This window comes from Conger conger, chromosome 9 (genome assembly GCF_963514075.1).
Source record: "Conger conger chromosome 9, fConCon1.1, whole genome shotgun sequence".
NCBI classification, from domain to species: Eukaryota; Metazoa; Chordata; class Actinopteri; order Anguilliformes; family Congridae; genus Conger; species Conger conger.
Genome location: NC_083768.1, coordinates 47341380 through 47364160, shown reverse-complemented (window position 1 = coordinate 47364160; position 22781 = coordinate 47341380). Strand labels below are relative to the sequence as shown.

At 43.1% G+C, this 22781-nt stretch overlaps 1 protein-coding gene across 1 annotated transcript; it reads left to right on the top strand.

The window, feature by feature from the left end:
* The first annotated feature begins 987 nt into the window (after positions 1-987).
* c9h18orf21 (chromosome 9 C18orf21 homolog) lies at positions 988-21451 on the top strand. The gene is made up of 5 exons (XM_061255497.1): positions 988-1297; positions 5621-5643; positions 8694-8893; positions 19633-19826; positions 20221-21451. The coding sequence occupies exons 1-5, from the start codon at positions 1206-1208 to the stop codon at positions 20366-20368; spliced, it is 657 nt and encodes a 218-aa protein (XP_061111481.1). The 5' UTR covers positions 988-1205; the 3' UTR covers positions 20369-21451.
* The last annotated feature ends 1330 nt before the right edge of the window (positions 21452-22781 follow it).

The following is a 22781-nucleotide window of genomic DNA, read 5'->3' as shown; positions in this document are numbered from 1 at the left end:
AACACAATTCCCCTAACAATCAATCTCAGTTTCACCAGCGACTATTAATTTTAACCTCCGGCTTTTTAGGCTACTCAACCAGAAACCACCTTTCTTTTCGATTCTTTCAATACACATACCAAATCACAGTTGAACATTATTTTTTTAAATCTGTCACATATACCAGACAGCTAATAATTAATTTGCATGTTTTTTTCAATACTCATACCTAATTACATAATTATTGATCTGACAGGACTCAGAATAAGAGTAGAAAAACTGAGGCACCCTGTCACATCTGTTAACATAGCCATATATTCTGATTTTATATGTAACATTATCGTAATTACATATATATTCATTGGTTATGCATGAGGTGCGATTTCAGCACCAAAAACTGTACAGCCTAATAATCTTCAGAAAAAAATTATGTTAAACAACTTCATGAAACAAAATTGGTGTGTCAAATGAAGGTATGCAAATTGCAAATGTCCAAAGCCTAAAACAGGATTTGGTGTAAAAAAAATAAAAATAAAAATAAAAATTCTCTGTCGTTGAATGTGCATTGGCTAAATTACATATTTCAGTATTGGTTTTGGCAGTGGAAGCCGACAACTTGGCGTAAAGGAACTACACTAACCATGTAGATCAGCTGCTCTGCACAAGAAATTGTAATAATGTGGATCGGCTGAAATAGCATGACTAGTCAAAGGACTGTTTTATCCATTTATTTTACAGATCATGGAATCTGCGAGTCCTGATCACATGACGACCTACTGGCTTTGCTTAGTGGACGGGTCGGGTAAATAACCGACAAGTACCCTTAATAATATTCACTGGTTTTTGGTTATATTAATGTTACATTTCTTTTTCAAATGAACTGTTTTTGTTTGTAGATCTTTGATCGTATACTTGTTAAATAATAGCATGCTCTCCATCCGTGTTAATACGTCCCTATGTGCCATAAGCGCCTCAGTTTCCCATAGTGTCTTTTACATGAGTGAAGCATGCTGGGAAAATATGACAAGTCGCGTGAAGGGCACTGCACTATTTTTGGTGTACGGTGTGGTGGTTAGTTTAGTTATTTGACATATTCAGTGCGTTAAATAGTAAACTAATTATCTTACCCTGGCAACATAAGATCATAGCTGGCTAGTTAGCTACGAGTTAAGTTATAGTTAAATAAAGCAACGTAAGAAATCGCTCTGTCCCACGCGTTTACAAGCATGCCTCCAGAAGCCGATGGCACCGCCGCCTTTTTACAGAAGGCATCCATTTATTACAAAGACGTCTGTCCGGAGCAGTCCCGCTTTCTGATGTAAGTCTGCATATAAGAGAGTAAACTGAAACACAACGCATTGTTTCACTTTTATATGACGGAACGAAATGTTTTTTTCAGCACACGACACAGTCGTTGCAATGGCCCTTTGTTTCCTCTGGTAGGCAGCATCAGCCAGTTTTGGTTCGACGCAGTGGGCAAAGCACAATTTAACTTTTTGCTGCACTAATTACATATTGTATATTTGCTCTTTTAATAGCTTGAAATTTCGGAGATGCCCACGTATTTTGATAAATGGCAAGTGTTTGCTTTATTGAAATGTTTTTGTTGTTATTCTGATATTCAAAAGATCTTGAATATAGTGATAGTGATCGTGTTTGAGTTTGTATGGTACTGCTTAATGTCTTCTGAACAATTCCTGACTGTTCTCTGGACTCGTTATTAATTTGACTAAATATGATCGAAAATATATTTTAATAACGTGGCTTGGCAACAATATAGGTATGCAGATTTTTCACTGTTTGATTCGCAGATGTTAGCTATGTGGTCTGAAGTACATGCCCAAAATGCACATGAGAAAGTGAGTCCGTCTCTGAGAAAGTGAGGAATAATACATAATACCCTAATAGTAAAATGAAAGTATTAGTATTACTTTAAAAAGATGATGTTATGTTGTTATCATTTATATCAGTGTATTATTACTATAGCGCAAAAATGCATCAATACTTCAGGCCCAAAATCTATGCTTGCTTTGCCAATTGGTGCCCATATAGTATCTGCTTGTTAAGGCTAAAAATAAATATTACTTACATGCCCAACACAAGAGTAATTTAATGCGGGGGGAGGGGGGCGGGTTGTATTTGTTGTCGCCATCATTGCTCATGTCATGGCAAGATGATACATAATGAAGGGTCAGAGCATACGGAAATGGTGACTACCTATGGTAGGAAAAATACAAAACTCGACTCATTTAAACTGCTTTGCATGTGTGGAGTGTGTTCTCGGCAAATTCAAACCAGCTTGGACATTTCCGTTTCCAGTAAAGGAAGCTTTTAACTATATTGTCGTCCACACAAGAGATTAATGACCTGGTGTTCTCTGCAGAGAAAGGAGTGGATGCCTCAGATTCCAGTTAGGTTCTTCACCGAGTGAGCAGGGAGTCGATAGCTGTGGTTAAACTGTACATTTTTCATGATATTGATCCTTGGAACCCCTCTATAAATTCTCACTTCATAAGCTTCATTGCTCAAATAGGCCTGAGACTTTTTTTGTCATTTTGAGCCCACGTGTAACTAATGATGTTTTCAATCCTTGAAGCCAATATTTAGGCCTTTTCAGTGGAACAGCATTCAAGATGAAAGTTAAATTGTTCTACTAAAATTATATTCACAAGAATGTAGGCATATGGGAAACGTATATTGATAGGTTATGACTGTCCTGAATACAGTCTAGATGTCCCAGTTCATTTTGATACTACAGTTAATTGGGACATCATGAGTAAACTATATATATATTTATATAAGTTCAGTGCCATCTGTATTTGGACTGTGGTAAAACTTCTGTTCCTTTTGTCTGTGGTTAAAGAGCAGACTGTCACTTTTAACTTGAGGATATTTACATTCACAATGGACAATCTATGTACATAGTTCCCCCTATTTTAGTGGACCAAAAGTCATTGGACAGTTGGGTTTTCAGCTGTTTCTGATTTGTCAGGTGTATTCAATCAGTTCTTTCCTGCAGGTATAAGAAAGCTTTCTAGGCTTTTGTTTGATTCTATTATTTGGTGTTTGTCGACATGAGGACCAGACTTATGCCCATCAAAGTCAAGGTAGTCATTGTGTGGCTGAGAACAAGAACAATGTAGTCGGAGGTATAGGCCAAACAATAGGCTTACCGAAACAAACTGTATGGAACATCACATAGAAGAAAGCGCGCACTGGTGTGTGGGATTGGTTTTGAATTATTTTCTAGTAGTTGAATGTTGGTGATGGCCAGGAAGTTGTAGAACTCCACACAGGAGATGGTTAGTGTCTAGAACTATCATTTTGTGTGAATGAGGGTGGACATTTCAAATGTACAATTTGAAGAAGCCACCTGTTACGGACTCAAGATACGTCATTCTGGATGTTCAGGATGTCTTTTACAACGAAAATCCTCATTTTGCCCATTGTATAGACAGAGGCACTCCCAGAACACGGCAGTACTGATTTGGAGGTTCAACGTGACAGGTGGACATCCAGAAGTATATTTTCGCATAGCCGGATTTGAAGTTTGGATGAACCTGTTTGTAAGACGGAGGCATAGGCAGAAAGATTTAGTTATTATTCTCTAAGGCTGTGCCTGCTGCAGGCATTTTCATGGTTGTGAGTTGGAACTTTTGAAAAGAAAATGACTGGAGTTTAAATGAATTAGCCTCTTGCGCCGTGCTGTAATTGAATAAGCGCTGAAAAGCCATCACGTCCTTTAAATGGAGAGGCTCCAGGAAGGGTTCCTGCCAGCCGCACGATGGCGGCAGCATGGACGTCACTCTGAGCGAGGGGACTGTTTGTTCTGGCGCTTACGTTCTTCCTCGCTGCCTCAGTGTGGTTTACGGGCAGCGCGGCGTGAGCGATGTGCGCTATGCAGGAGACGGCCGGTCCCTGCCGGGGCGACTCCCCAGCCCTCACCCCCCCGTGTCGGGACCCAGCGCTCATTCCTAACGGCCCCCGTCAGTGCGAATCTGAGACCCAGCTGCCAGGAAGTGCCGCATCACGGCGGGGCCACGGGGACTAGCATCTACAGCGACGCCATCACCGGGGACAGGGGCTCTCTTCAGAGCTGTTCTGATGAGTCCCCGTTATCCTGGGTAGACTCCGGGCTGGCATTCATTTCATTCCATTCATTTTGTCCACTGTAGGGACCAGTCTCTGGTGTTAAACTCAAGAGCCATGCTATGCTGAAACATACACTGCAAGGGACTTTCAGTAGCAATAAATCCATCCATCCAAATCCATTATATTTCCAAATATTTTCATTGGAACGTGTCTTTGACACCAGTTTTATGTAAAATAATTGTTATAGTTTATTATTTTAATAATAAAATAATTTCTGCTAGGGCTCTGGAGGGTTGTGATGCAGAGTTCTCTTCTAGTTTGCACTCTGCTGAGATCGTCTTGTTCAGCAAAGTGGCCTGTTGACTGACATTCTCGCAACAGCATTGCAGTCTGTACTCGATTTTAAAAAAGGACTGTATGAAGAACATTTTAATTGAGATACAATAATTGAGGTGCATCACAGCATCACTTTGGCGCAGTTGGCCGATGGTAAGACATCTTTGAGACTTAGGCTATGCAGAATATATTCATATTTCTTTATTTTTCTTCAGGTTCAGAGGTTATTAAATTGCCAGCAACCTGTAAGATTAGGATCTTTATGAGTGAACAGGATTTTTTTTGTTGGTTCCTGGAGCCCATGGAACATGTGCAGATGTAGGAAGTAGTTTCATCTTTCGCCAACCACTCAGGGTCCTACAGATCCTGAAACCCACAAATAAAAAAAACACAAATTAAAGAAACCTAGTGTTTGCTGTGGTCGAGTTAATTTCCTTCCTTACTTTTTGTAATTGCACATTGCTGTTCTTGTGCAGTGGCGAGGTCCTGCCCGATGTTGTCTTTACCCGTACTTGGCTACACTTCACACATGCCAAGGTGACGAACCGGGCAGCCTGACTGGACAGGCGAGGATGGAATGTGTTCTCTGGCGCCAGTCTCCCTGCTGTCATATGTGTGTAACAGCGGTCTCCAAATCTCCAAACCCCGCACTGCTGATGAACCCTAATCCCATGGTGTTAAACTGACTGACAGATCAGCACGGGACTGATTATTACACCGACTTTTCACCCTTTCCTTTACCGTATTTCGAGTGTGGCTGGTTCTGTTGACTAATAATAGACATTGGGTAATAGAGACTTGCGAAGTCTTACACCTTGTGCATGTGTTCCTAAAAAAAAGCTAATTAAGCCAGACTTTCTGAATTAAATTTTAATATTCAAAACACACACAGATTTCTCTGTAGGCTTCACTTCTTTGTTGTATAATTGTTTTATCGCTTTCCGCTGAAAGTGAAAACATTAACACTGCTCTCTGAAGGGTCATGCATTGAAATTGCTCCAGTTACTCCAATAAGTCATAATTTTGGTGTTGGTGTCCATAGGGACAGTGATGGTTGTGGATTACTGCCAGCCTTGTACTGATTCAACAGCCTTTGGTTGAACAGTGCAATCCACTGCTAGCACCATCAAACTTGTTATTAGGGTTGCAGTTGTAATTGATTGCATAAATATTTACTGAAACTTTATTAATTTGTCCTTCTCTCTCATTTCAGGTATCAACAGCAATGTATGAAAGGTAAATGAAATGACTTAACCGTACACTAATGTCAAGTTTGAGTAAACTGGAGTAATGCTGAACTGTTTGGTTATTTTATTGAAACGCATGTTTTGAAATTATAACATTGAGTTTTATGCATAGTAGTGTTTAATATTCATCCATCTACAATTGATTGCAACCAGTAAGCGAGGTTATATGATATTGATGTGGAATTTATAGCAATTAAAAATAATAGATTTTGCTCCGGTGGAATCTTTAGGTATTATTTTAGATTTAGTTCCCTTGGACATTGAAACACAGTTTGCTTTGTACTTTACAAAAGGTAATATAGTCTTGACCACCCAAGGACAAGCTGCTTTTTTCTTCTGGGAATCGTGCATTCATTTTAATCAGTTTCAGCATTATGATAAAGCTGACGTACATTTTCTCTGCGTTTATCTGTGTTTTCCAGGAAGGCAGAATTGTCTGTGTTGTCATATAAGTGACGCTCAAGGCTTTTCCATTAGCATGCAACAGCAGTCAATACACCCCACTAACCTTGTGTGCCTTTGTGCATGTTCGTAGCCGTTGTCAATTACACTGTGAAAATCATCTCACGCTAAGCCAATATAAATGGAAATGCTGAGTGACAGACAGCTGTAGCATCGTTGGAGTCAACATCCACACTGCGCTGGCTCCCAGACAGCTTGCCTAAATGCGTGGTGACACAGGGGATATTTAAAGATAACCTCATCATGATTTTGTTGCTCGGAGAAGAGGCTTTTAAACCTATGAACTTTTCACCTTCAGGAGTTCATTTAGTGGGCTATGAAAAGTAATTGCGTAAGCGAGCCCGGCTGCTGAATGTGTGGGAAGTAGCCTTCATCCACTGTAAACGCGACGTAGCCGTTAGCCTGGAGCGTGGTGGTACTTCTCTGGTGTGGGAACAACGTGTTTTTTTTAAAATTCCAGCTAATCGTTTATCTCATTGAATATCTATAATATTGCATAACATGGGAGGCCATTTAGATTTTGATGACAACCCCTCCCGAAAGAATGTTCCTGAAGAAAATACTCTACAATAGCCATGTCAATAATCCAAAGCCTGATTGAAAGTTAAACCTGCTTTCCAGTCGTGGTGAACAATGCACATAAACAGGCACAATATCAATAAGCAGCTGTACCCACTATATAGTACCAGAATGCAATTATTTACTCTGAACGTTCTCTGAATAAAATCAAGCAAATTACTTTGCCATTATCTATCTGGACACACTATGCACAAGGTCGCTAATGGGTTGCTATTATTAACTCTCAAATTATCATGAGTGGACGGCCAGCGACTATCAAATTGCTGCCCCCCAACTAAGCTGATACGAAGTTTCATAGTTGCCCAGGTACCCGGCTAATTTTAACCTACTGGCTCCCGTAGAATAAATTCTCCAGACACCTTGCAGGGGTGGAAAAAGAAAGGGCTCGCAGTACTGGGAGTCCAAAAAAAATAAAATAAAAATGGTTGGCATTTATATAGCGCCTTTATCCAAAGCGCTGTACCATTGATGTTTCTCATTCACCCATTCATACACACACTCACACACCCAACGGCGATTGGCTGCCATGCAAGGCACCGACCGGCTCGTCAGGAGCATTTGGGGGTTAGGTGTCTTGCTCAGGGAGACTTCGACACAGCCAGGGCGGGGGATCGAACCGGCAACCCTCCGACTGCCAGACGACTACTCTTACTGCCTGGGCCATGTCGCCATGTCCACACGCTAGCATTAGCATGCCCTGCATCAGAGCACTGGGTTCACAATGCAGTCTGCCAGCTGAGTTTCTGCAGCGGAGCGGCTGACGCGGACTGCAGGCACCCGGCAGAGGTGTGGGTTACCGTGCCAACAGAACCCCTTTCTCCCTGGGAGGGGCTGTGGATAGCTATGCGCTGTTTGTCCTGGCTGCAGTCTGAGCTTGGCAGTACTACTGCACACTGCACTAGCCACAAGTACCTCAAATATGAACGCTATGCCAAGTACAATGTTAATTATTGACTAATAACTGTTATGCTTTGGTTTTGTCATTTTTCTTCACTTTATATTTTAATGCCACTTAATATTTGAGTTCTCTTGGCTCCTAAAAGGAAATGGTGCTGAACCAGTTTGTGTCTCGTATCTTGTTATCAGGCGGCTGATGGGCAGGTTTGAGTGCTGTGCTGGTGCCTGTATCAGGCCCTGGAAAGCTGATTACCCTGGAGCCTTGAGTTTCAAGGCCAGGTCACGGAGTCGGGCGAACGGGGCTGGCTTCAACGGGTGGCACTCTGCCAGCACTGGCAGTGTGAAAAGCTAACGGCTCTCGAGTTGCAGCCGGCAGCTGACTTCGCCCGTGCTTTAACACTAATAGGGGGGCTGCAGACCGCAGGAGGTGGCCAGAATTCGATCGCCTTGATTGCAGAAACCCAAACACTGTTGTTGCTATAGATTAGAGGGCCGTGCCAAATTCGTACCCCAGGGAAGAGGTGTGGTGTCCCTTTGCTTGGAAGGTGCCATCTGGTCTGTGGTTGCAGAAGCATTGAGGATACTTCAAGGATTTTTCTTCTTTTCTCTGTTCAGTAACATTAGTTGATATAATGAGACCTGGCCCTTTGCCTATCTTGGCTTGCCTTTTGTGTCCAACTGGAGTTTGGACATGTCAGGGTTTCTGATACCATTGTGGTTCCTTGCATTTCATTCTTTGGTTTAATACATTACATTGACACTACTTTCGTCTGTCCACCCCATTAATCCCTTTTCACCATCCCCTGTAAAAAATTCTAACAAATGAACTGAGATGTAGGAGTTTCCATTGCTTTCATTCTCTCCTCACATAGGTAATTTCGTACTGTAAAACATCTTTCAGCGCTTTTTTAGTAGTTTCCCTCTTTCAGTTCATACGGGGACCAAAACATTTAAATAGCCTATTTGTGATTAAGGTTGCCAGGAAATGTATAAATATGATAAAACTCAGGCTACAATGCACATGTGGCCGGGTGTACTTGCATTTAGTTTGTTCATATTTGACATGTAACTTGTGATAATTTCCTCCGTTGTCTGTTCTAGGCGAGCAGGAACTAGATGGGATGCTCTGCCCGTTCTGTTTCCAGTGGCGACACCCCGACAACCAGCGGGTCAGGATTAAGCCGAAGCGCAGGGCCTCCAGGGAGATCCAGAAGGTTCTGCGCAGGGAGGCAGCCCAGAAGCGCCTCAGCCCAGAGCAGCTGAAGGCCCTCAGAAGGTTCCGGAACTCCTGTAGCACTCGGGTGAGTCCGACCGAGTGTCAGTGGGAATCGGGCAGGATTCCCACAACAGTTTTTGAGTGACATGCCCTCGCTGGGCTGTTGACCTGCAATGTCCTAGGCAGGTGTCCAGGCTCACCACAGAACATTGTAGCTACCTGAGTCCTCCAACCAGTTCAATCTTGCCTAATGTTCCAAATGCCACTCCAGTGTATATCGGTCAGGGGTGCACAACATGAGCTGAACCATTTCAGGATTTTTCTTAATTTATCATTTTTCAATCGGTAAGTGTAAAGCCAAACAATAAATCCAACAACTAGTGTAAACAAAAGTAAATAGCACTTTAAAGCTAACCTTTGTTTACACGGCTATACCGATAACATTATCTCAAAAGGAAATCCAGAAATAAAGAGAGAGGATAGCTAGGGGTCAGAGGAGGTGCAGTGTGATGAGATGGGTCTTCAGTCTGCATCGGAAAATGGGTTGGGTTTCCTGACCGCAGTGGGGAGGTGGGGGGCTGGTCAGGTTCCCAGAGGTAGCGGAGGTGGTTGCTGTGTATTCATGTATAACGGGCCTGTCCCCTTAGCTGCCTGATAGGCTAGCAGTAAGGGTGTAATGCATTGGATGTAGAAGTCCGGTGGAGGCAGATGAGAACAGGAGTGATGTGGCTGGGCCTGGGGAGGTTGTAGAGGAGGCCCACGGCTGTGTCTGGATCATAGACCGTGAAAAACGTATGGACCAAGTGTCTGTGATGTCATCCATTAACTTTCCATGGGCTGGTGAAAAGTGTTTTGGAATGGCAAAAGTTTCTGTTGCAGTTTTCAGTAGCTAATAAGGGAAGCCCTTATATGGGCATGAAGTGCGCCAAGTGCAGCTCACCCTCGCAGTGCGTAAGAGCGACTAGGCGGTGACGCAAACTGTCCCTGATTCATCCGCAATGTATTATCATATTGTTATAATGACTTTCTATTTTTACTGTATTGTTACCAGTAACTTCCATTGAAAGGTGTCTTTGAAACGGCTACACTGGAGCCAAGCGCACTGGTGCCAGTGAGCAACGTCTCTCAACAAGACCAGGAAATAAGCTTCAGACACAGTGTGTTGAGTGGGTGGTGAGGAATGTTCAGGTGTACAGGAAGACTCTGGACACCTGACAAACTGCCCTGATGTTCTCAGGGAGGGACAATAATTACCAAGGCAATTATTACACTTCTGTTGTCTTATATAGTTTGGTATACATTACTAAGTATACTCCATTATCATAAGCCACATTACACACTCGGTCTTCTCCTTCGGTCATGCAGTTATACAGTAGTCATACACATCTCGTAGGAATGGGGGTGTTCAACTGGGGCCCTGTGAAGGTACTGTACAGTTAGAGTAGAGAATAACTCCGAGCAACACCCTCATGGCCTTGACGTGCGGTCGTGAAATGGCTTTCATCACAAGACCCATTCCAGCCATTGAGGAAGAAGTTGGTGGTGACATTCATGTAACTTTAGTCGTACAAAACGCTTCTATAATAAGAATAACAGGTAACACTTTACAGTAAGGTCACATGAATTGGCGTTAACTAATGTAGTTGACATGAATGAGTGATTTACAAATGCATTAATTAAGCATGCAATTCACTTTTCATGAATTTATGTATTTCTTAACTCCTAACTAATGGATTAGTTACATGAATATTTATACATTAGCAAACCGTAATTAGTTAACAGATACATTCACTAATCTCATTCCGATATGAATTGGCATGAACTAATGTGGTTGTTAGCATGTATTCATGACGTAGAAATACATAAACAAAGCTGAACAATAGTTAGATAATTAACAACTGCATTAGTTCATGCTAATTCATGTAACCTTATTGTAAAGTGTTACCGAATAGCATTACATTAATTTAGAATATTCCTTTGTCTGCCTCAAAATGGCAAGTGACTGGTGAACACTAGTGTTAACATTGGAAGACATGAAGAGCCATAAAGGCCACCAGTAACTGGTATTCTGAACCGTACACGCAAAAAAAATAGGGAAAAACTAGACTTTATGACAGTAAAGACTTTGCTTCAGCTTAGCTCCTTATTGTTAACGTATTACCATGCTAATGTTGACGTATTAGCATGCTAATGCGAACGTTTTAACTTGCTAGCATGCTGATGTTAACAGTGGACTGTGGAGCTGATGCTTCATACGGAGCAGCTGCATTGCAGTCAGTCATAAGAATGTACGGCGCTGCTCATGTCAACACCTACGAGCCAGCACCCCGCAGAGACGACGGGGGCCTTCGTTAGAATGCATCTCCTCCTGTTCCCTGCCCAACTTTCCACTGTATAAAGCGATAAGGGTGAATGCCGGAACAAATGGCAGGATGTGTTTTATCTGTTCTGATGGGAATAGGTGGAGGTCAGGAAAGGACTGAAATCCCGCGACTCTGACAGAGCCGTTTCTGAGATGTTTCAGTGGGGTAATCCGAAAATACGACATTGGTTTTCTTTTTATCCATGTCTTGCAATGACAGAAATAGATAAAGACTTTTGTAAAAAAAGAAATGTGCACATTTTCTTGAATGACCTATGAAATTGTTTGTTTCCTGGAGGATTCGTCGCTATGAGATAGGAATTTACAAAACCACTGAAATATGCTATAATTTTTCACATTTTCATGTGAGAGGTACGCAATACTTCTTTAATCTTACTCCAGTTGACTCTACATTGTCATTGTGTTATTTATAAACACAGGCATGAAATAAAAGTAAAAAAACATTTTTTATCTCAGTTTCTCGTGTGTTTGCCATTTACATTACATTACATTATTGGCATTTGGCAGACGCTCTTATCCAGAGCGACGTACAACAAAGTGCATACCCATAACCAGGGATAAGTTCGCTGAAAGACCCTAGAGGTAAGTACAATTTCAACTGCTACCTGTACAACAAAGATAAGGACAAGGGCCATTTTTTTTTTTTTTTTTTTTTTTTTTTTTTTGAACAAACAAACAAACAGAGCAAAAGTCACCAAAGTTAACTATCCAAACACTGCTTACCTAGCCAACTAAAAATACCGATACACAAAGCAAGTCACAGAGACAACAATTAAGGTTCACAGGGAGGTAGGGAGGGATGGGGAGAGGTGCTGCTTGAAGAGGTGCGTCTTCAGTTTGCGCTTGAAGGTGGGGAGAGATTCTATAGTTCTGACCTCAACGGGGAGTTCGTTCCACCACCGTGGAGCCAGAACAGACAGTAGTCGTGAGCGTGAGGTGGAGGTTCTGAGAGGGGGAGGTGCCAAGCGGCCTGTGGAGGCTGAACGAAGAGGTCTGGCAGGGGTGTAGGGTCTGATGATTTTTTGTAGATCTGTCTTGTCTTGGCAGCTGACCTTGCAGGAGTGTGTTTTTTCCTCTCTGGGGTAAATCCCATCGCACACACAGCTCACCGTGCCCAATGAGACAGGCGTCATCCAGAGATAGGATCATATCAGGTGAATATGGTTGTCTCTCCCATTAGACAGTGTACAGCCATAACCAGATGGTTATCAGCATTAAAACGAGAGAACATTAACTTGCAGAAAAATGTACATTCGGTTTTAACTGTGTATCGTACTGTTTACCAAATAATCACTTTTTAAACTTTTTTTAAATCTTGGTTATCTACTGTAGCTTTTATTTAGTTTTTAACCCAAACTTGACACTACCTCCAAATGTCCATGGTTCTGCTTGCCCCAGTCTGCACTAGCTCAGTGAGGATTCAAATGCAAACCTTGGCGTTTGTGACTATTGATTCTGAATAATATATATATATTTATTTTTCTCCATTATAAAGAATAAAGGATAGCCCTGTCCAAAATGACGGCTCTGGGCATTCGAACTGTGGGGGGGAAGAATGCAGGGACCTCCAGTATTATGCAGTTTCTAACTGGAGCATGAAATGAAGTTATGAAAAAAGTAAATTAATTCAAATCGACTCCAGGGAACACGCTTTGTCAAATGTACCAGACCAGGCTTGTGGATTTTCAATTCCTCAAGGAAGAACTGGGGTTGAGGATTACTGACTAAAACCCACCATATTGGCATGATTCTATAAGATTTATGTCCAGTATATGACTTACGATTCAGACCCTTTCAAGGCTCTCAGCCTAAACTAATATCAACATTTCCGTCTGTGCCACAAAAATATCAATCTTAAGTGTATGTGAAATTCATAATTGAATTTTAGATTTTATCTCCCTCCATATGGCCCCTTTGTTTGTGTTGAGCAGTCGGTTTCCAGTAATGGAGAACCGTCCTACCAACTTGACATCCCTGACACATGACCCCAAAGTATTTTTATATTTGTCATGCGCACTTGTTTGAGTATCTTGCTCAGACCAATACGAACAGGTTTTTATGCACTAGACACCAGACACTAGTCTGGCTTGGCCTCTTGTCATATTGCGATCTTCGCATTCTCGTTCATTTCGTGCTTTAAGCATGTGTTGGAATGATCAACCCAAACAACGCGGCACTCGAGTTTGATAGCGGCTGACATGCCGCAGAAAGCTCAGGGGTTTAACAGTGGGCAGTGGGCTTTTGACGAGATAACGAGGGTCCGCTATGTCTAAGAGGAGATGGAACCTTCCGGAGGAAAGAGAGCCTGCACGTGTAGGGGGTTTTCACAATTATTTTAAGTACTCTACATTCTGCTGGCATCTGGGTTAATGGGTAGTTCGGCTGCTGAAACATCCACACATTGCCAGCACCAGGGGCCTGGTTTCATTCTCTTAGAGCTACGAGTTTGGCAAGGACTTGGTTTAGATTTGGATTCGACCCGTAGTACATCATCCAGTTTTTGCAATGCTGTTCAGTGATGTCAATATTATTCTGCCTCCTGAGAAATTGGAGCAATTCATATTTGTGAGAGATTTTGAACCCCTCCATTGCAAGATCCTGTTGGAACGGTAAACAACGTTGCGCTTGTTTACCACGTGTACTGTACGTTTCCAAACCTGTAACCGGCACTTATCCTGCAGCATCAACACAGAAGGTCAGGTTTACGCAGGGCTTAAATAGGGCTTCCTGCAACAGGTCATGACTGCAACCGGACTTATAGATATTTCCACGTCGTATAGAGAGTATGCAAACAATCTCTCCACAGCCTCTTGTCACAGTAGTGGTGCAGTGGGCGATGGCCTACTTACTGTCCATGCCACGGTGTCTGACCGGCACGTGTACAGATCGACACAAACGTATGTCGTAGCATATGCCCCCTGCCCTGAGACAGCAACAGAGCCGTATACGTCTGCAGTACAGCAGGGGTGGCCGACCCTGGTCCTGGAGAGCCGCAGGGTGTGCTGGCTTTCATGGTTACTCAGCACTGACTTGATCAGCAGTTAACTACACAGTTATCTCACCTTCCGGGTCTAAAGTGGTCATTGTATTTAAGGTTAAAAACCAGCACACCCTGCAGCTTTCCAGGACCTGGGTTGACCAGTCCTGTAGTCATGCTTCCCACTTTTTATTTTGAGCATATACCCCCCCCCAACCTCTCCCCAATAAGTCTGTGCACGGCCCTGTTGTCTTAACTGTCACGACGATTACAGAACTAGGGTGCCTTGCAAGCCTGCTATCGTAGGCCATGTGCCGGGATATAGTGTATGAATGTGTGAAGACGATCTGTTGCCCGTAGCAAGTCAAGGTGGGGGCCACCAGCTCTCGTGAGAGCATCAAGGTCGCACCGGCCCCTGCCTGCTCTTTCCTCACGGCACACAGCAGCTGGTTGTATGTGTGCCGGCTTATACCTGTACGTATATAGAAAACAGGAAGTTGTGGTTTGCTTGGATTGCACCGAGTTCTTTGTGTCTCAGACTGTCAGTGCAGAGGCTTTGCGTCTAGCCTTGGGTAAACACGCTGGTTTAGACTGTGTTCAGCAGTGACTTCTGGGAGTGGGTAGGGGGTCATATTTTTTGCTCCTCTCTTCAAAAAGCTTCTTTCTTCCTCTTCAGCCTGTGCTTCGCGACTCCCTGAATGAGGTGGACCAAGTCTCCTGTCTTCCTGTTATTGTTTATTGAGAATCTCCTTGATCATACTTGTATTTTTATTTAAATTTCTGTTTCCGAGCGGAATATCAATATTTGAGCTCCCAACCGTATTGCTTGACCCATCATCACCACAGCCTTCTCTGTACATTAGTTAGAGTGAATTCTAGCACCAGAGCATGTTCACATAGGCGAACTGCAGCCAATCAATCGACTAAAGTCGTTACTTGAGAAGACCCAGGGGACGCCCTCCCAACTGAAGCTCTCACTCTCAATTAAATACCACCCTGCAGAACTCCTGGCTCCTGACATTGCAAAAGGGGCCTCTGCTTTAGCAAGGTACTCCTCTCAAGAGGCCCCACTGCAGAACACATAACACGAAGGGACAATAGTATTAAAAAAGGCATCTGAGCATCTGGTAGGTACCTGCAATGGTTACTTGGAAGAACTTTAGTTGTTATCATTGTGTGAACCTATTTTGCCAGTAAAAACAACAACTAACACAAAGACAGTTGGCCAGTGAGTGGGACAAAGACTACAAAACATGCATGCTCTTTCAAATAACCAATGACTGAGCAATATTGACAGCATTCATCGGTTCATGTTTTAATGGAGCAGATATAGCTGTTCTGAGCACGCCTATAGTTTGTATTGTAGCTGCAGGTGGCTTGATCCTATTTCTGCCATTGGCATGTCCATGCAGGGCCCCGACCAGGTTGAGGGACAACTTAAGGCATGTCTGCACAATTTGATCTTGGTGACGTTCTTCCACTTTGCCATTTGTCAAACATCTGTGCCTTAGGGCTTTGGAAGCCCTGTGTGTGTGTGTGTGTGTGTGTGTGTGTGTGTGTGTGTGTGTGTGTGTGTGTGTGTGTGTGTGTGTGTGTGTGTGTGTGTGTGTGTGTGTGTGTGTGTGTGTGTGTGTGTGTGTGTGTGTGTGTGTGTGTGAGAAACCGCATACTTGGAATACTATTCATACTGAATTTCATACTGAATCTGCCTGAAATTTGATACAAGTAGTATGCTAGTATTCGGGTTCGAGCACAGCCCTGGTGTTCACTCCAGACTAGATTTGAGAGGGTCTGTGGAACGAAGCATATACGAAACATACATGAGTTTCAGACAAGCTGTGCTGTGCTTGAGTAAAGCCACCCTCTGCCTTAGCCTGTAGTTTCCAGTTTATTTATGAGCGCAGTAAATCTAATCTTCTTCAGCTGCTCCGCTCATATTCTTCACATACATTTTTATCGCTTGATGGATATCCCTCAAAGCAAAGGGTCTATCTTTAGGAGTATTTTCTATTTGCACCAGAGGCGACACATTCGCCACGTTTTGAACCCGTCTCCCGCTAACATCTGCAGTGTGGCAGCCTGTCTGAAGGATTTACCACTGGTGCTTACAGCAGGAATAATGTTCTTCTCCGGCAGCTTGGCCGTCTCCGAGGAATTCTGTTCTGATTTTGATCCAGAGCTGAGGGAAACCATTCTATTTCGGAACGTTTATCGCCAGGGCTGATGGCCGAGAGACTGGCTACTTTATATTATTAAAAGCCCTTAATTCGGTATTCAAAACCATAGATTGGAGAAAAATATGTGCCAAGTGCCTGTTGCGTCACCCACTGACTAACCATTGGCTTGTGAAAAGCGTGTTGAAGCCCAGAAAAGTCAAGTTTACTGGCACCGCCATATTGTACATTTGGAGCCAGAGACTGCGCAGTAGGGAAGCCGATGCGGCTCCTCCACTAAGCGTGTGGGAGAGTGATTCATCCCTGTCCCTGATTCGTCCATAAAGTATTGCTGTATGTGACACAATGACTTAAAATTGGAGGCATTAGAGTTTGTATTTTGACCGCAATTGTACCACTGACTTTACATTGAAAAGGGTTTTGGCTGTTTGATTCAGACTGGCCACAGCTTAAGAGGTTGCTGGGGGGCTGGTCCCTGCTAAAGGGCTGGTCCTGGGTGGAGTGATACGTCCCACTGTCTAGCAGCGGCAGCCCCACAGGATGGTGACGATTCCCCGCAAAGGAGGCTCCCATTCCACAAGGCTGTTTCCATCTCTCAGACACCATAGTCCATCTGTCTGCTAGTGTGTATGTCTGCATGCCCTACCAATGCCCTGATGGCACAGCTCACACAACCGATCTGGCAGTTTGCTGCTCAGACTGGCCTACGATTACAGAAATACAAACGGGTAAAAATATCTGCTTTAAATTGGTTCCAAAAACTGCAATTTCCAAGCTGCAATCTTTTCGTCCTGATCCATCACTGGCTGACAGTTAGAGCCCTTGCCTTCACAAAAGATTCTTGATTTACATTTTGAAATGAACACCTCTTTCGCCATTTCTTTGATATGCTAGTGTGTAGTGTCTAATGAAAGAAGCACGCATGTGAGGTAACGCTACAAAGCCTTGCAAGATGCATTGTTCCGTATGGCCATTCTTTTGTGTCCCTGGGAAGCAAGTTAGCGCGTTTCTCAAAGGCACAAATGACAGTGTTGGGTCACTTCCCAGTATGGGCTTAACTGGATGAATGGAACACAGATGCTTCTACTGTGTCTGCATAAAAACAGATGGAAATAAGAAGTAACAGTTTATTCAGTTCATGTTTTCGAACGGTCTGATTCCAATGAGGCATGTTTCTGTCTGGGCTTTCCTCTGTGTTTGATGAAGCACTGAGTTGAGCACATTGTGTTTTCACCAACTTTTTATATAGATGGAAAGTAGTCATCTATTCAACATTAGTTGAGTCTATGGAGATATAATATGCAGTCCTTAAGTATTTGGACAGGGACACAATTCCTACAAGGTTCACCCGATATGGATGCAAATTCCCTCAAATTAACCCTGACAGTCTGCACTTTAACTTTGCATTAAAAACCTCATATTCTTCGTTTATTTCACATCCAAAGTGCTGGAGCACAGTGCCAACACAACAAAATTGTCACTGTCCAAATACTTAAACAGCACTGTATATTATACGTTTCTAGTATATATTGGTATGTATAGATATGTGATTATATTTTTGGGAGGGAGGAGTGTTTTTTGGTGGATGTGAATATGCTTGCACATTGCCTTTTTAATGAGGCAGCACTGCAGGCATAATGTTAGTCAGAAACCTGACTGGAAAACTCCCAGGAAATATGGGGCAGCCCTGTCGTTAAATGTATTGGCATTGACTGCCTTTCCGCTGCAGCACTTAATCTCCATTCCTCGATTTGTTTATGGATCGTAACTCCGGGCGGGAAAGTTGTGCCAGTGACATCAGAGCTAGGGGGGAGGGAGCGGGTGAGTAAGAGGAGGCAGATTTAGTGTTGCACGGCCCCACCCCCTCCGTGACCCGATTGGCCGACCTGCCGAGCTGAGGGGCTTTATAAATAGGCGAGCGTTGAGAGCAGTAAGTTAGTAAACACCCTGTCCAGCCAGGTCAACCTACACCTCTGATTTCTGCTCCGCACTCTCGACCTCTCGTTCTCCACCATGGCAGCCTTCGTCTCGGTGAGTTGCAACAAGTCGGTTTCTCCTGAAGAGGACCTCTCTTGTTCCGCCTTCATTTTGCGATGCTTGTCTTGGTCATTTTTTGGAAAGTTTTTATAATTCTGCGATGTGTCGGAAAACCTTTGGGACGCCGTTTCACCTTGCCGTTGCCATCAGCCTGTTGGATGGACAGTATTGGCCCTTGCAGTTGGTCTTCTTCACGGTTGTGGTTCTGCGTCGTGTCTCTAATCGCAGTGATGGGCGGTTTAAACTGGCAGGATTCACACGCGAGGAAAACGTGTTGCGTTTCAGCAGAACTTGAGAGGGGGCCTCTGAAACGCCGTTAATAGACGTCCTCAGAAAGGCCTACATGCCGTTTCACTTTCCCACATGCTCACGGCTCCGCTGGTTTGCTCTGTTAGTATAGCGGTTTTATCCAAACATATGGAAATCCAGTCATTTGTCTGTGCAGCCCACGAGCCGAGTAGGATCTGCTGCTAGTGACAAAGTCTGCGGTTTACACGTCCCCGTAAGATTATTTTAACAGAGTACACTCAGAATTTCCTGGATTTTAAATATCTTTCACATATGGAATGCTGCATACATTTTATATATGCGTAACATTCCTCTGAGAGATGACAAGCACGTTTGAGATTTGTGATGAATGAAAATCTAGCTATTTAGGTGGAGGAGGAGATTTATTGGGGCCGAGCAGTCTGTGCAGTATATTTACGAGGAATTGGTTCATGATGCCATCGCACACCTGTCCCCCGGAGATTTATGTGGAGATTGCACTTACCCGGAGACACTGAAGTGAACGGGGTGGGACACTAGCTGTGGGCGAGAGGTTAGCCCAGCTGCTACCGCTGGCTGGTCCCCTGGTGCATTGTGGGAAAGCGACAGGGAGGTCACACTGCGGTGCATCTCGCGCCGGAAGCTGCCAGAATCCAGCGAATCTCTTTGAGAAGCGAGAGTCGGACACAAAGGCACCTTGGGCTGTCCCCTGAAATGCTGTCAGAAGTTTCTATTATGTAGAAAAGCATTTGCCACACGTTCCTAGTCTGTATTCTTGACGTGCTTAATTCACATTCACGTTTTCCAAGACATGTGAAGGGAACTTTGCTTTATAAATGGAGAAGTAGACCGCTCTTATAAAGCTGAATTTATTATTATTTTTTCAGATTGTTAAATTAATCTCTAAATCACCTCCACCAGGGTATATTTTCATCACCTGGGTGGTCGGGCTTTAAAGGTGACTTTTTTTCCTTTTTTCTTGCCAGATGGCCACTTGCCACACCTGCGACAAGACTTCCAGGAGCCGTGGCATCAGCAGGGATACAGTGGCGGCCCTCTCCAGGCCCCAGAGCACCCCTGGGAATTTTGGGAAACCGAAAACCCCAGGCCGGACCCCCCGCTCTGGAGGTGGAAAAGCTCCCCCCAAATCTACAGAGAAGACACCCTACGGAACACCCAGGTAAACGAGATTTCAATTTTTAATAGTTTTTAATATGCATACTAATAATACATTTATGTATTGCTGCCAGCCACAGTTGGTGCTAGGTAAAATAGTTTAAATTGCCTGTATCCAATTGGGCCTTCGCATAATTTGTTTATGGAATGGAAAATGGTCTCTCAGTGAAGTATTTGGAAATAAACTTCAAGGACCATTTGCTCGCCAGACACATTCCAACAAAATGACCCTTTCAAAATGATTTTAATGTTTAGCTATGTATCAGTGGTTTACCTGGCTGTAGAACACCGTGCCCAAATTTTCCTGGCTGTGTTTTTATGCCGTTGTGTGGTACCAGCCTTATTATGCTGCGGTTGATACCTCAGGCTCAGGCGAGTGTGTTCATCTGTTTCTCCAGGTCTGCCTCATCGGAGTCAGGCACCCCTTCCTCAACGCAGGGTGACAAAAAGAAGTCCGCCTTCTCCAGGCTCAGGAAGATCCTGACGCTGTCGGAGACCCCGACCAAACAAAAGGGAGGCTTAAAGGCCTTCCTATCTTCCCTCTGAGTTCTGAGGCACGTCCCCCCTCCGGTCAACTGCCAGAGCAGCTTGTGTTCTACAGAGAAGGGCTTCACCCTGGATTCAGGATGATAAGCAGGGCAGTCCCCCCCCCCCCACCCCCCGCCAACCAGCTTAGCGCCTACTCCGCCTACAGTGCAGTTTTGAGATCCTGACCCCTGCGCTGACTTGCAGGAAATTATTCCAGAAGTGCTTTTCTGGAATGTTTCTGTTTTTGTAGGTAATGTAGGTGCCAAAAGAATCAGTGTTGCACTGGGACAAGGAATTTCCACAATGCATAAGAGCTTATATGCTCTCAAGTGGATATTTCTAGTATTTTCTTTGCGTTGGATTGAGCTACTAGGTCTCATGTAGAGGTCCACTCAGTCAAAGATGTGTTCCTTAACCCTTTTTTTTTTTATATATATGTTTTGTATTATGTTCTAGACTGTTCTAGAGTTGTCATACATGTATTTCTTATGCACAGTTTTCAATTAATTTTATTTAATATCACAATTTGTTTGTGCAGCATATTGGCTTTTTGCCCACTATAGTAGTGTGCTACCGAGTTTCAAAAGACATTTTTATACATGAAGTGTTTGTATGCATTGGTCCAGACAAAGACTGTTTGCAGGAGAATGGACTTGTGTGGACTGCAGTGTTTACATTAAATGTATCCTGCCTTAAACTTTTTTAGGATTTTCTTTTCTTTTTACAAAAAAAAGACCAAAGAAATCAAAGGCGATGGCCATGCTATTACATTTATGTTGTATTACATTTGTTTTTATGTACAATACTGTTTATATTCTATGGTTTGTAGACTTTTTTTTATATTGTAGTGTATTGATACAGATTCAAAAGGCCTTGCAGAAAGTATTTTTTCTTACTGGGTTGTAAAATTGACTATAAAGGTGTACTCAGGTGATGTATGTTTTGGGTTAAATGTTTCAAGAAGCTCAGTATAATTGTATGTCAAGTACATTGTACCCTTTTTCAATGTTATAACTCATGAATAAGAAATGTAATGCTCTGTACATCATTGAAGTAAGCTCGGCCTTTGTGCTAAAATAAAACTTTTCTTGTCCGTCAACAGTTTCTCTGTTCTGTCCATTTATTCCGGAGTAAGCACTACACGGGTTATACTGGTTGAAAAATGCAATCATCCAGTGAGTATAAAATTAAATGTCCCTTGTTTCATTGCCTGAGCAGATGACCTCAACCACAGACATAAAATTGCCTCCATTGACTCCTTGTTTAGTTTCTGTATTGATCGTTTTAGCTATAAAAAGCTAAAAGTGCAAGACTGAAGACTAGAAAATGAAGCTGGGTGCATATGTAGTGAATGCTTTGTACAAGTGTAACGGTTGGCTGAATGGGCTCCCTACACTACAATATATCTTTCCCACTGAGAAATAAAGCGAATCGCAATTTCTAGGTTTTTCTTCTTGAAAATCACACTCAAGAATGTTTACCAAAGCTACAATTACATGTAAATAAATGCTTGTCCTTCGAATACTAATCTTAAGCGTGAAAATGGCTGTGAAGGGTTTGAATCATTCTTGCTGGTAATCCTCTATAGTCAGCCTTTTCCCCCTCTGTTTTGCCCTGTGGGGATGTAAGCCTTCTTGTGGATTACTGAGAAGATGCTTGCCCTCGTGCAAAATGCAGTTAAACCCAATGATGACTTCTATCATCCCAGGTGAGATGTGATTGGGATAATCATTTTACTGCCATTAGCAGAGACTCCTATCCGGAGTGACTTGCAATTTAAAAACCTGGGGGGTATATCACAAAGCAGCATTACTGAGATAGCTGGCTAAGTTAACTGAGTAAAACCCTGAATCCTTGCAAAACTGGAAACAATATAAGGACAGCTGTTCTGGGTTTTGCTACATGAATTTATCCAGCTATCTTGGTAATCCTGCTTCATAATATACCCCTCACGTAAGGGATTGAAGTACAGAGGGACAACATAGTAATGAGAGATTTAACTGATAATTTGCCTCCAGACCTACTGAACATTAAGCTGTCACACAAACTAGAACAAAGCTACCTTAATGAGCATACAGTGAGTCTGTAAAAACGAGTGCAAAGAACCACACATTTTGAAAACAGTAAAGGCTTCACCTAATATAAGAACAGCCATGTCACCAATCTTGAATGTACAGTGGTAGCAACAATTTTACATACTATCCAGTGCTATAAAAATTTGGTTATTAGGTCATTTATCACGAGTAAAATAATGCTGGTCCTGGTCTTATCTACGGTCAGTTGAAATTCACACATCATGACTCGCCTAATCTACCTTTGCTGGCTACTGGCTCTGGGTGAAATAAAGTACAGATACCTGGGCTCTGGTGCGGCAAGACGAACAGCACCTTTACCAGCACCTTTACCTCTTACCTACAATATATTATGAAAT

Excerpts from the sequence above, each read along its gene's own strand:
- c9h18orf21 (XM_061255497.1), top strand. The coding sequence starts at position 1,206 with ATGCCTCCAGAAGCCGATGGCACCGCCGCCTTTTTACAGAAGGCATCC. Across the intron at positions 1,298-5,620 it reads GAGCAGTCCCGCTTTCTGAT|GTATCAACAGCAATGTATGA; the intron begins GTAAGTCTGCAT and ends CTCTCATTTCAG. Across the intron at positions 19,827-20,220 it reads ACACCCTACGGAACACCCAG|GTCTGCCTCATCGGAGTCAG; the intron begins GTAAACGAGATT and ends CTGTTTCTCCAG.